Source organism: Gymnodraco acuticeps, unplaced genomic scaffold, assembly GCF_902827175.1.
Source record: "Gymnodraco acuticeps unplaced genomic scaffold, fGymAcu1.1, whole genome shotgun sequence".
Classification (NCBI taxonomy): Eukaryota; Metazoa; Chordata; class Actinopteri; order Perciformes; family Bathydraconidae; genus Gymnodraco; species Gymnodraco acuticeps.
The window spans coordinates 1,249,048-1,262,198 of record NW_022992100.1 but is presented as its reverse complement, the minus strand read 5'-3'; the positions used below and the strand labels follow the sequence as shown (position 1 = coordinate 1,262,198).

The following is a 13,151-nucleotide window of genomic DNA, read 5'->3' as shown; positions in this document are numbered from 1 at the left end:
ATTTAAGGGATTAACTCTATTTACACAGGCCATTGAGTTCAAAGGAATTCATTATAATAGCTGGAGGTTCTTAGAAAGGAAATAAAAGACAAACAGAGAGTTTTGCGTTGTACAGAAAAGGGTGCGTGGGGGGTTACATACATTATAGGGTGCAGTTATAAGAAGTGCGCAGGGCACACACTAATAAGTGTCACATATCAGCCATGCTGTGGTGGGGCTGTGCAGGACTTGGTGTTTCTCTCCAGCCCTCTGCTCTCCTCTCTCTGCTATGGTCGTCGACACACGCGGTTGTAACTTCAGCACCACAGACAGTTCCGCGTGCGGCTCCAGCCTGGGCGGGCTGAGCCGGACCGGCCACACGGTGGTGGCAGTATGCCTCGGATTCATCTTGGTGACGGGAATCCTCAACAATGGCCTCTCTCTTCTTATCTTTGCAAAATTTCGCTGCCTTTGGACGCCAATCAATGTCATCCTGTTGAACATCAGTCTGAGCGACGTTCTCGTGTGTGTTTTCGGCACACCGCTCAGTTTCGCTGCGAGTGTGCACGGGAGATGGCTCATTGGAGAGTCCGGCTGCAAGTGGTACGGGTTCGCAAATTCCCTCTTTGGTAAGTGCGAGGAGTTCAGATATACCCATAGGATATACCACGTTTTGTCTGTTTGATTTGATCTCCAAACCACCTGTTTTGAATTAAAGAAGTCGTAAAAGTTCAATTCTGATTGGCCATCCACATAAGTATTTGACAAACTCATATTTTAACCTGATTGGCAGTATATATGAAAAGTCAGGAAAGTTACTAAGAGTCATCCTGTGAATGTGTGTACTTAAATGAATGGTCATTAACCTCAAAACCAAGCTTTTAAACTTCATGGGGTGCAACAGGAAAAGGCAGTGGTCCCAAAAGTCATCAGGATTTAGTGTGGGAACCATACATGTATGCACACAATGTCATTGCAATCCAGAAAATTGTTACTGAGATATTTGGAATGGAATAAAGTGGTGGACTGACAGATATACATATATTATTGATCATGATGGCTGAAAGGTAAAGGGCAATACTATTCTTTAACATCTTGTGATATTTTAAGTTTCATTGAAAAGAGAGACACACATTCAATGAAGGCACAGAGCTGGTCCTATGAGTCAGTAATAATTACACTGATAGCTCACATTATATGTAATGCCCACACTAGAGATTATTATGATGATAGTGGCCTCGTCCTTATTTTACAGTGAATTAAGTCCAAGCAGGACAACACTCAATGGATTCATTACAAGGCAGTCAGATTTTGAGTTGTGTTAACTTGTGATTTACTTTTTATATCTTCTCCATTCTTGTTTTCTTTAGGGATTGTGTCCCTGGTGTCCTTGTCTGTTCTCTCCTATGAGCGCTACACCGCCGTGCTGCTTTCCTCCCGGGTCGACATCTCAGACTTCAGGAAGTGCTGGCTCTGTGTGGGGGGCTCCTGGCTCTACTCTCTGCTCTGGACCCTGCCACCCCTCCTGGGTTGGAGCAGCTATGGGCCCGAGGGACCTGGGACTACATGCTCTGTCCAGTGGCACCTCCGTTCACCCAGCAGCGTCTCATACGTGTTGTGTCTCTTCATCTTCTGCCTGCTGCTGCCCCTTCTGGTGATGATCTACTCTTATGGCAGGATCCTGGTGGAAATCAGGAGGGTGAGTTCATCATAATCTGCACTCTTTCTTAACAAGGTTATGTATGTTGACGTACAAATTACTGATAACACAAGGAACTAATTATTGAATTTCAAGATGTTTGATAACTTTATAGAACTAGAAATAGAATATCTTTTGAACGATCATGATTAAAGAGATGCTCATAGTATCTTGACAATGAAAGCACATGAAAAAAAAAGAAACAACTGAACATAACAGAAAACACATAATGAAACAAAGTTAATGGACTGTGTTTCCCAGAATGTTTACATTTTTGTAAATGCTGGTCATATTATCTGTCCAGAGAATGTACTGTTGTTTTTGTAGCTGTTGTTAAGATTCATCCTGATGCAAATACAAATTTAAATTCACTACAGGTCCCTATTTTCTAGTGTTATGTTCAGAGAGACACTTGTCATCATGTCTATCAGCTGTAAACTTTAATATCTCTGCCTAATGGGCTCTGTTGTGGCTCTTGAGCTGCAAAGGGGGTTCTTAGCTTGTAAGACTGCAGCCCATAGGATGAATGATGAGTGTCTCTCAAACTCCATCTAACACTTGGTCACATGATTTCTAAGTCATTTCCAGGAGCAAGCAATCAGATATTCATTGTGCCCACAGCTCACAGTGTTCACATTCTTATATTCAATGTCTCTAGCAGGAGAATAAATGAGGTGCACCTTCTTCAGAAGCGTGCGTGGGGGGCAATTGTGGCTTACTGTTTTCTTGAGGCCAAATACCCCCCGTCCAGTTTCCAGTGACTCATCCCCACCTAGTTCGGGTTGACACAAACTAACACAAATAATCAAACCAATTAATGTAGGGCCTCTCCATGCAGCTATACTCACATATGTCAATCCCCTTGTAGGTATTTATAGATTGTGGGAGCAATGTGTTACTATTGGATACCTGCTGCTATTATATAAGCACCTCCATTAGAACAAGGATTTGATGGATGCCTCCGTAAATGGGGGCCCAGCAGCACCCACCAGCCTCCCTTTAACTGAGAGCCCGCCTCAGGCTCAATAAACTGAGTAACCAGTCTGGAGCAGCTATTTGCTTTTTCAAAGGCTTTATAAACAGGATCAGTTTGGCTCAGATGGTTATTCTCTCCGCATGACAGAATCACATTAGATTCAACTCACGGCGCTGTCTATAAAGCACACTCACGTTTGAGATTTACTGTTCCATACTAATGTCTTGTTGAATTTAAAATGAACACATTTCGTAAATAATTTGTTCTAAAACACAAGACACAATTGAACATGTCTTATCATAATGATTTCATGGAGCACAATTCTGTAGACCGGCTTGATTTTCATATGTTAGTCTTTTAGTTGAGATGAGACAGTATTGACTTTTGCTAGTCGGATTTAGCTTTGATTATTTCTTAGATTATGTGGGCAACATTTCAAACAAAGTGCAGCCATGCAGAAATCACTGGTAATTGAATGTTGTCAGAATACTTATCACTCGATAGGGGATGGGGAGACAGAGCCACAAAGGTTGTGACCTAACACCACACAAGGTGAAATGTAATTGAGCGTGCGAGAGATGTGCAGTGATTTGATAGAAAGGGCACGTTTTGTCCTCTGGAGGGCTTCCTTCTAGAGGCAGACATGGTCATTTATTCATGAAGCACCATCATAAACATCACAGTGGTAATTACACAAGACTGTGTCCACAGGGGTGTGAAATCCATACTGAGGAGGTGACAATCACCACAGCTGAGAGGGAACTTTCGACACATGGCTTATTATGAGCTCATTTTAGCACAACAGCTACAGCACCGCAGCACACGAGGAGAAAGCAGCAGGACACATTTAATGAACGGCAAATAATGGCCCCAATGCTGCTGGACTATCTTTAATTATATTGTTTTTTTTACTGTAATGTTACGATTAACATTACTGAGTCATACATGTTGGAAATGTTCAACTGATTATCTTGTTGCATTCATCTGCAGTTTGTTCTTTAAACACGTAAAAAACACATTTAAAAATAATTGTATACACATAATAAATATTTTACAATTATCTAGAACCATTTTTGACTCTGAAACCTTATTCTGCGACTCTGGACTTGGAGAAAAAACTAGGTTTGAAGTTGTGAGCGCTATTTCATTGTCACCAATAGGCTTTGAGAAAGTTAAATGTTTCACTAGGAGTTGTGTTTAATAGATGCTGCACAACGTTTAGGGCACGAAAGGTCTAATGAAAAAAAACGATCAAATTGCGTTATGAGAAATGTAAGACCCAGTTTTTGGGGAGCTTGAATCATGCATGGGAGAAAAAGCCAGAATATCTAATATGCTCCAATTCATTTTTCAAAAATTGCGTTGAGCCCTCTTATTAGCCGAGCAAATAGCCATGTGATTGGGAAATTGAAAGGAGCCCTCTGATTGTCCCATTGTAGCAGCAATGCTAAATTGTACAATTGTCCACTCAACAAACTACTAAACTGGTTGTGCAAAATAATCCCAACACATTTTTGACATATAAGCTTTTTCAGAGCTTTCAATCACATCCCACAACCCTCCGGTATCACTGTGGACGTTTTTGTCCATATGGGTAATTTTTCACTTTTCATTTTGCAATAACTTTGGTTGTGTTGGTGCAAATGGCCTGATTTTTTGTAACAAGGCTATTTTCTCGATCTATTTTGGAATTCCAATTTCAATTTTTCAAATCGGTCTTTAATTCACTGTGTAACAAATCGACTACGCAAATTAGTCATTCGAGACAAAAATGTCCACTGCAAAATACTTTGATAAAGACATTATATTAAAAGGTTTTTTTCACAACTTTTTTGGGTTCAATCTTTAAAGCAACTTCCGCCCTAATAGAAAATATCAAAAATGTAATCATTTTCAGGATTTTAACCCTTTAAATGCCATTTTGAAAACATGAAACCGCTGTTTTTTTCATGATGAAAACAGAGAAAATGAGTTATTTTCCAAAAAATACATATCTGGGGACTGGCTCTTTTTTTTATAACAGTCTTGGATATGTCAAAGATTAGCAACAAAATTGATTTTTTTGCATTATTAGTTTTTGCACAAAATCAGATTGAACAAAAAACTCACACATTAGTTATTCGGGACAAAAATGTCCACTTCCAAAAACTGCTCTAAAATGACAACAGATTAATATTTTTTAAAACTTTTTGGGGTTAAATCTGATCAAAAATACCAAATGTTAAATTATGTTCAGGATTTTAACCCTTGAACTGCCAGTTTGAAAACATGAATTTGCGTTTTCTATGAAAAACATGTACAAAAAGGCAGTTATTTTCCATATAATGAATGTTGGGGTGGTCGGCTTTTTTTTTTTATCACAGTCTTGGATATGTCAAAGATTAGCAACAACATTTATTTTGGTTGATTATTAGTTTTTGCACAGAATCAGATTAAACAAAAAACTCACACATTAGCCACTCGCGGACAAAAATGTCCCATCCACTCCCATTATAACCACATCTTTTGATCTCTCCGCCATACCGGTATAAAATCATGCATTTTGTAATGTCAGGGTTTTATATTGGAGGAAAATAGTTCAATTAGTCCTTTTTACTGTATATCACCAGATGTGATATTTTACCATTGAATTACATGCTTGTCATTTCTTTGTTTCTTTGCCTGTTGTATAATGGGGCCCTGACAGCCATTGGAATACATGTATTCAACTCATATGATGTAGGTGTGTTGGTATGGATGTGGAAGAGTGGTATCAGCTGAGAAATGTGTGTGTTTGTGTGTGTGTGTCTGGATGTACAGTGTGTGTACAGAGACAACAATATACAGTAGTCCATCATGGCAGTGGGTGGACATCAAAACATTTTCAAATCTGGTTTCCCTCTCACGAGGAAACGCCGCGCTACATTCCTGCTGCCAGAGGTTTGGTTTCAGGGCCCACGCGTTATGCCAATACGAGTGGCATAAATAACAATTCATGACGTGGAATCCTTCTTTGATTTATTCTTTACCCCTGAGATCATCAGCAGTATTGTCGACATGACACACCTGCATGGGGGATGTTCGGTGGCAAACTGGAGGGATGTTGATGCCACAGATGTTTGAGCAAACATTGGATAGGATAGTGCACGTGGCAGCGCAACGAATATTCTTGTTACTCCTGGGGCAATCTCTGGTGCTATCATCCCCTTTGTGGTGTGATTGAGGAGGAGATCACTAAGCACTTTAGTGAACATCAGGCTTTTTCCATCTAAATGGTTTTGTAGTCCTTCATACATCTCAACCTCATCACCATCGTGTTGTTCCTCAGCAGTTCCTCAGCAGCTCCTCTGCAGCTCCTCTGCAGCTCCTCTGCAGCTCCTCAGCCTCCTCAGCAAAGGACCTCATCGATTCCTCTGTATCAACGTGGGATTCGGGGCAGCATTGTTCTTTCTTCTCTGCCCACATCCGATAAATGAACTGTTTGAGAAAAAAGTGTTTTATCCTTTGTAAGGGAAACTTCTGTGTAGCTATGCAGTGGGAGTCACCGACTCAGGAAGGAGACACGGTAGGAGCAGTAGCTTTGATGTCAAAACACTGATAATTTATTGGAGTTTCGGCCAGAGCATTCACATCACAAATCACAGCAGTCCCGGTGAGACTGCACGGGTGGGTTGCCACGTCAATTCTAAAGAACTCTACCTCAGACCCATGTATTTAACTAGTTCTGAGAACATCATCAAACTGCTGCATAACAAGATAAAATCATAACACCTCTATCAGCTGACGTCAACAGGCAGGAACATAGAATCATAACACCTCTATCAGCTGACGTCAACAGGCAGGAACATAGAATCATAACACCTCTATCAGCTGACGTCAACAGGCAGGAACAGGGAGACAGAACACTGAGATCACAGCAGCCAAGGTTAGGAGGTGCGTGTGCTCAGTCAGGACAGTTTGAACTGATAAACTGGGTCAAAGTTATGGGCCTTGGAAAATATTTCCACAACATCCTTGTGCTGACTCCTTTCAAGCACAGTTCAGGCAGATCCACACCAGATTCTCCTTCTCAGGGTGCTTCTGTTTCAGAGGATGAGTCCTGCAGTTGAAGTTACGGGCTGCATGAGACCTCTTGTCCCACAGAGAAGCTTCTCTTCATCTTACTGCTTGTTGCGTATCACAGGAATGAAATTACCATCCAGCCAAACTACACATATTTGAAGCTTTGGCTTTGCAGCCAGGTGTTTTTATTTACTTCAAGGAGTGTATGTATCGCTGTGTATGTCTGTTTGACATTATCAAAGGACTTTGAAGTTCCAAACAATTCAAAACATCGAGGTCAAGCTGGGTCAAGATCATACAGATGTTTACCTCAAAGACACATGAAACAGCACAAATGAAAAACAAAACACCATGAGAGCACACTTAGTCCTGTCTCATTCTCACACACAATCACTCACACACATACAAGGTATAAGGAGGTTTAATATGTAAGAGTGTGTATGAGTTTGGGAATGAGGGAGTGAGAGAAAAAGAGAGAGAGAAAGAAAGAAAGATATGAGGTGAAAACTGCGACTTGCTGTAAACCAAATCTACTGTATATTGTTGTCTCTGTACACACACACTGTACATCCACACTGTACATCCACACACTGTACATCCACACACTGTACATCCACACACTGTACACACACACACACACACACACACACACACACACACACACACACACACACACACACACACACACACACACACACACACACACACACACACACACACACACACACATTTCTCAGCTGATACCATTCTTCCACATCCATACCAACACACCTACATCATATTAGTTGCATACATGTATTCCAATGGCTGTCAGGGCCCCATTATACAACAGGCCCAGAAACCAAGAAATGGCAAGCATGTAATTCAATGGTAAAATGTCACATCTGGTGATATAAAAGTGATAATAAAGCATGCGGCTCTGACCGAATCACTGCAGAGCACCTTAAACTGGCAAGCCCGAAGGTTGCCGTTCTTCTTGCCATTTGTTTTACCGGCCTCATGACTCATGGTATGTTGCCAGACTCCATGTTGACTGTTACTTTGGTGCCTGTCATTAAGGACAAAGCGGGCAAGGTAGGGAGCTTGGATAACTATAGACCAATTGCTCTAGCCAGTGTGTTATCCAAAGTCTTGGAAAGAATTTTGTTAGATAGACTATGTTCATATTTATGTACCTCAGATAACCAGTTTGGCTTCAAGGCTAAGCATGGTACTGAGCTATGCATCTATGCTTTGAAAGAAATGGTAGAAACATATAGAAGACAGAATTCAACTGTTCTGATTGGTTTCATTGATGCCTCTAAGGCTTTTGACCGAGTTAACCACCATAAACTGTTTTTAAAATTGAGACAAAGGGGTGTGCCTAACAGTATAATTAGGATCCTGGCTTATTGGTATGCCAACCAGAGCATGCGGATCAAATGGGGGAATGCAGTCTCTGCGCCATTTGGTGTTGGTAATGGAGTCCGCCAGGGGGGGCTCCTCTCACCGTGCCTTTTTAATATCTATATGAATGATCTATCAGATGATTTAAGTGTCTGTAAAACAGGGTGTGTGATTGGTAATGTGATTGTAAACCATCTTATGTATGCCGATGATCTGGCTATTGTTTCTCCTAGCAGTGCTGGTTTTCAACAGTTGCTAAATGTTTGTTCTGATTACGGAGTCAAATTTTACGTTAAATACAATGCTAAGAAGAGCGCTGTAATGATCTGCAGAGCAAAAGGGGATAAGAACCTTTGTTTTCCAACATTCTACCTGTCAGGACAGGTGCTGTCTGTTTGCTGTAACACTAAGTATCTGGGACACATCATCACAGATGAAATGGCTGATGATGATGACATGTATAGACAGCGGCGTGTCTTATATATGCAAGCCAACATGTTGGCTAGAAAATTCTCTTGGTGTTCAGATAAGGTTAAGGTGAACCTCTTTAGAGCTTATTGCACTCCTCTCTATAAGGCCCCCTTGTGGGTCAAGTATAAGAAGGCAAGCCTCAAGAAGCTCCAGGTTGCATATAATGACTGTTTGCGTATACTGCTTAGAAAACCAAGGTAGTGCAGTGCAAGTGAAATGTTCTGTAACGCACGAGTCAACACGTTCCATGCTCTTTTGAGAAATCGAATGTACAAATTCATCTGTCGATTGAATGTTTCTCATAACTCTGTCATTATGCTGCTTTCAAATCCGTGTTTCAGTGCTGTACGATACCAGTCACCTCTGTGGAAACATTGGTATAACTGCCTTTTTTAATTTATATTTGAGTGTTGTATGTTTTTTGTAATAATGGACCAAGAGTCTCTTTAAATAAAAGATGATGATGATGATGATGATATACAGTAAAAAGGACAAATTGAACTATTTTCCTCCAATATAAAACCCTGACATTACAAAATGCATGATTTTATACCGGTATGGCGGAGAGATCAAAAGATGTGGTTATAATGGGAGTGGATGGGACATTTTTGTCCGCGAGTGGCTAATGTGTGACTTTTTTTGTTTAATCTGATTCTGTGCAAAAACTAATAATCCACCAAAATAAATGTTGTTGCTAATCTTTGACATATCCAAGACTGTGATAAAAAAAAGCCGACCCCCCCAACATTCATTATATGGAAAATAACTGCCTTTTTGTGCATGTTTTTCATAGAAAACGCAAATTCATGTTTTCAAACTGGCAGTTCAAGTGTTAAAATCCTGAACATAATTTAACATTTGGTATTTTTGATCAGGACTGAAGTTGATTGAAAGATTTAACCCCAAAAAGTTTTTAAAAATATGAATCTGTTGTCATTTTAGAGCAGTTTTTGGAAGTGGAAATTTTTGTCCCGAATGACTAATGTGTGAGTTTTTTGTTTAATCTGATTTTGTGCAAAAACTAATAATGCAAAAAAATCCATTTTGTTGCTAATCTTTGACATATCCAAGACTGTTATAAAAAAAAGAGCCAGTCCCCAGATATGTATTTTTTGGAAAATAACTAATTTTCACTGTTTTCATCATGAAAAAAAACAGCGGTTTCATGGCATTTAAAGGGTTAAAATCCTGAAAATGATTACATTTTTAGTATTTTCTATTAGGGTGGAAGTTGCTTTAAAGATTGAACCCAAAAAAGTTGTGAAAAAAAATCTTTTAATATAATGTTTTTATCAAAGTCTTTTGCAGTGGACATTTTTGTCTCGAATGACTAATTTGCGTAGTCCAATCGAATGATACCGTGAGAATATAGAACTCGCTCAAGTGAGCCATAACGCTGAGAAAGACTTGGTAGAATAATTCAACAATCTGACCGAAGATCAGAGCCGTCTATCTGTTGCTATCAGCCGCTTCGTTCTTCTCATTGTCACCAGGTTTGGTCCATGAGGAGGAGGAGTGTGTGGGCATGCATTGCTATGTGTCACAGTGTCTTGATTTAATACTTCCACTGGATGGCGCCAAATGAAGAAATGTTCAACGCAAGAGGGAGAGGCATGAGCAGCGTACCACCATCTTTTCATCTACGTCCTCAGACACTCTGAGAGTCTGTGTTTCAAATGACCCAAACATGACCATGCCTTATTTTTTAGTATTATATTTTTAAGACTATTAGGTTTAACCTCTTCCCCCTCTTCCTCTCCTCTTCCCTGCCTCCAGGTGGGTAAAATCAATCTGCTGGCAGCCCATCGCAGAGAGCAGCACATTATGGCGATGGTGTTATCCATGGTGTCCTGCTACATGCTGTGCTGGATGCCCTATGGCATCATGGCGTTGGTGGCCACCTTTGGGAGGTCGGGGCTGGTGACCCCCGTGGTCAGCGTGGTGCCCTCCGTCCTGGCCAAGTTCAGCACCGTCATCAACCCCATCATCTACGTATTCTTCAACAACCAGGTTAGAGCAGGGTTAGGGTTAAAATGTACCTGTTGGTTAAAGGGCAAATTAATGCTCAGCTCATCTTGGAGGAAAATAGAGGGATGGTGTTTCTTCCACAGAGGAAAACTCATTACAACACTTCTGTGACATTGAGGATGCTCAGTCTCAGCCAGTTATTTTTATCGTGGCTTTCAGCGCCTCTTCAGTACCACTTCTCAGGTGCTACATGCAGCACACTAGATAGTTGAATGTTCTCTATGGTAGCCAAAGAGCTCTTATCCCCTTCAACTGAATGTGGAATAGATGTCACGTGTCCTACTGATTTATCTTGGGAAAGCTTTTGTTGGGATTTGCAGGTCAGATTTGACTTGATGTCTTTTGTCCTGAAAATCATCAATTCATAAATACTCTTTTGCACTTTTACACAGTTTTATAGATGCTTCGTGGCCTTCATGAAGTGCAGCGGAGAACCCCAGCGTCAGATCCTCAGCCGGCACAATGACCGACACACTCTCGTTGTCCACTACACTCCATAGAAGCTTTTTAAAATCGTTTTCATCTAACATACTGTGAACATTAAAACAATGTTTGTTTGTTTTTCTGAATTACTGTCCAGAATCCATAGCATCCTTGATTTCACGAATATGAATGTGACAGCAACTCTTACTCAAACTAATCTCAGTTTCATGTAGCCGAGCCTTTGCTTTGATTTATATTTAATTTGGTCATGTGCTGACCCTCGTGAAATTGCTAATGTACACTTTTTGAATGATTGCTGGGATAATGATTGCTGCAGGTTTAATATAACCTACCATGGATGATGTCCCTGAGAGACATCCAGAATACAAATAAAGACAAATAAATTAATACTTTTTTTATATGTTTACAAATTATTCCCATCATTTGAAACATTTTCTAGAGGGATATTTTTTCTCCTAATGTTTAATTGTTTTCAATAAAAAAACTGAAACCACACCAAACAGGAGTATTGAATTCAAGAACAATATAATAATGAGTACTTACCTACTACTCATACAACAATTACAAACCTGTACATTTTTAAAACTCTCATAATTGTCTGACTTCACAGGCAGAATTTAAGACAATAAACTGATTTGTAAACAACATGTTGTATACTCAGTGTATTTATAGATGTACATGTATACATTTACAGTGGAGAATTGAGAACATTAATAATAATAATAATTCATTTATTTTATATAGGCGCCTTTCAAGGCTCTCAAGGTCGCCGTACAACACATAAAAAACAAGATACACAATACCTAACACCAGCATAAGAAACATAAACAAGACAATGAAACAAATCAAATAAATAAAACAGAGGATGTGTGATGGATAATGATCAGGGTGGATATGCGAGTGTGAAGAGATATGTTTTGAGGCGTGATTTGAAAATGGGGAGAGAGTCAGTGTTGCGGATGTCAGGTGGGAGGGAGTTCCAGAGGCGGGGTGCAGAGCGGCTGAAGGCTCTAGACCCCATGGTGGTTAAATGGAAGGGGGGTGCAGTGAGGCTGAGGGAAGCAGAAGATCTGAGTGTGCGGATGGGTGTGTTGATGTGCAGGAGGTCGGAGAGGTACAGAGGAGTGAGGTTATGGATGGCCTTAAAGGCGAGGAGCAGAATCTTAAAAACGATACGGGATTTGACGGGGAGCCAGTGAAGTTGCTGAAGAACAGGAGTGATGTGGTTAATGGAGGGGGTTCTGGTGATGATGCGGGCGGCAGAGTTCTGAACCAGTTGAAGTCTGTGGATGGATTTGAGAGGGAGACCAAAGAGAAGGGAGTTGCATTAGTCGATACGGGAAGTGACCAGGGTGTGAACAAGAATGGCGGTGGTTTTAGGGTTAAGGGACGGCCGGAGGCGGTTGATGTTGCGTAGATGGAAATAGGCAGACCGAGTGATATTACTGATGTGAGATTTGAATGAAAGTGTGCCGTCGAGGATGATATAAACCACTAGGGGAAGCTGTGAGCCGTTGTAAAGACATGCTCACATGGAACCATTTATATATGCAGCATTTGCAGTTTTCTCATAGTGGTTGCATCATCAAACACTACATTTAAATATATATATATATATATATATATGTTGACCTGGTGTTAGATACAACAACGATTGTTGCTCTTAAACAGTCACAACTGTATTGTTCATTATACAAAATGGTGTGCATATCACCCAACACTCATAACTCTAAAGGTCATGCTGTTAATATTCTGTAACAAGTATTGATATGTGTACAAAACATACAGTGTAACCTCTATTTGTGTGCAGCCGCCTGTCACCTGATCTGTCACCACATTAAGAACGTTTCACATTAGCCTTTTCAGCCTTATGTTCCACCACAACCGAACGAAGCTCGTACACACGCAGAGTGTATGCAAGATTAATGACCTTTTGTTTATCTAAAAAACGTTTACATTCATTTATACTGTAATAAATTAAATCTGTAAATTGTTCATTGCATACTTCTTTATAAGTATAATACTTCCCATAAATATATCAACATTGTGAAATATTTGAACAAAAACAACTTCTTGGCATTTTTGGGACTGAATTATGCACAACATATTGTCATACATTCAGCTTTT

General features: G+C 40.2%; 1 protein-coding gene across 1 annotated transcript; it reads left to right on the top strand.

The window, feature by feature from the left end:
* The first annotated feature begins 268 nt into the window (after positions 1-268).
* Positions 269-11,080, top strand: tmtops3a (teleost multiple tissue opsin 3a). Its single transcript, XM_034202917.1, has 4 exons — positions 269-608; positions 1,350-1,678; positions 10,329-10,562; positions 10,973-11,080. The coding sequence occupies exons 1-4, from the start codon at positions 269-271 to the stop codon at positions 11,078-11,080; spliced, it is 1,011 nt and encodes a 336-aa protein (XP_034058808.1).
* Positions 11,081-13,151: the final 2,071 nt, after the last annotated feature.

Bases quoted from the DNA above. Each gene is read 5' to 3' on its own strand.
- tmtops3a (XM_034202917.1), top strand. From the start codon at position 269: ATGGTCGTCGACACACGCGGTTGTAACTTCAGCACCACAGACAGTTCC. The intron at 609-1,349 runs GTAAGTGCGAGG...TGTTTTCTTTAG, and splicing joins GTTCGCAAATTCCCTCTTTG to GGATTGTGTCCCTGGTGTCC. The intron at 10,563-10,972 runs GTTAGAGCAGGG...ACTTTTACACAG, and splicing joins ACGTATTCTTCAACAACCAG to TTTTATAGATGCTTCGTGGC.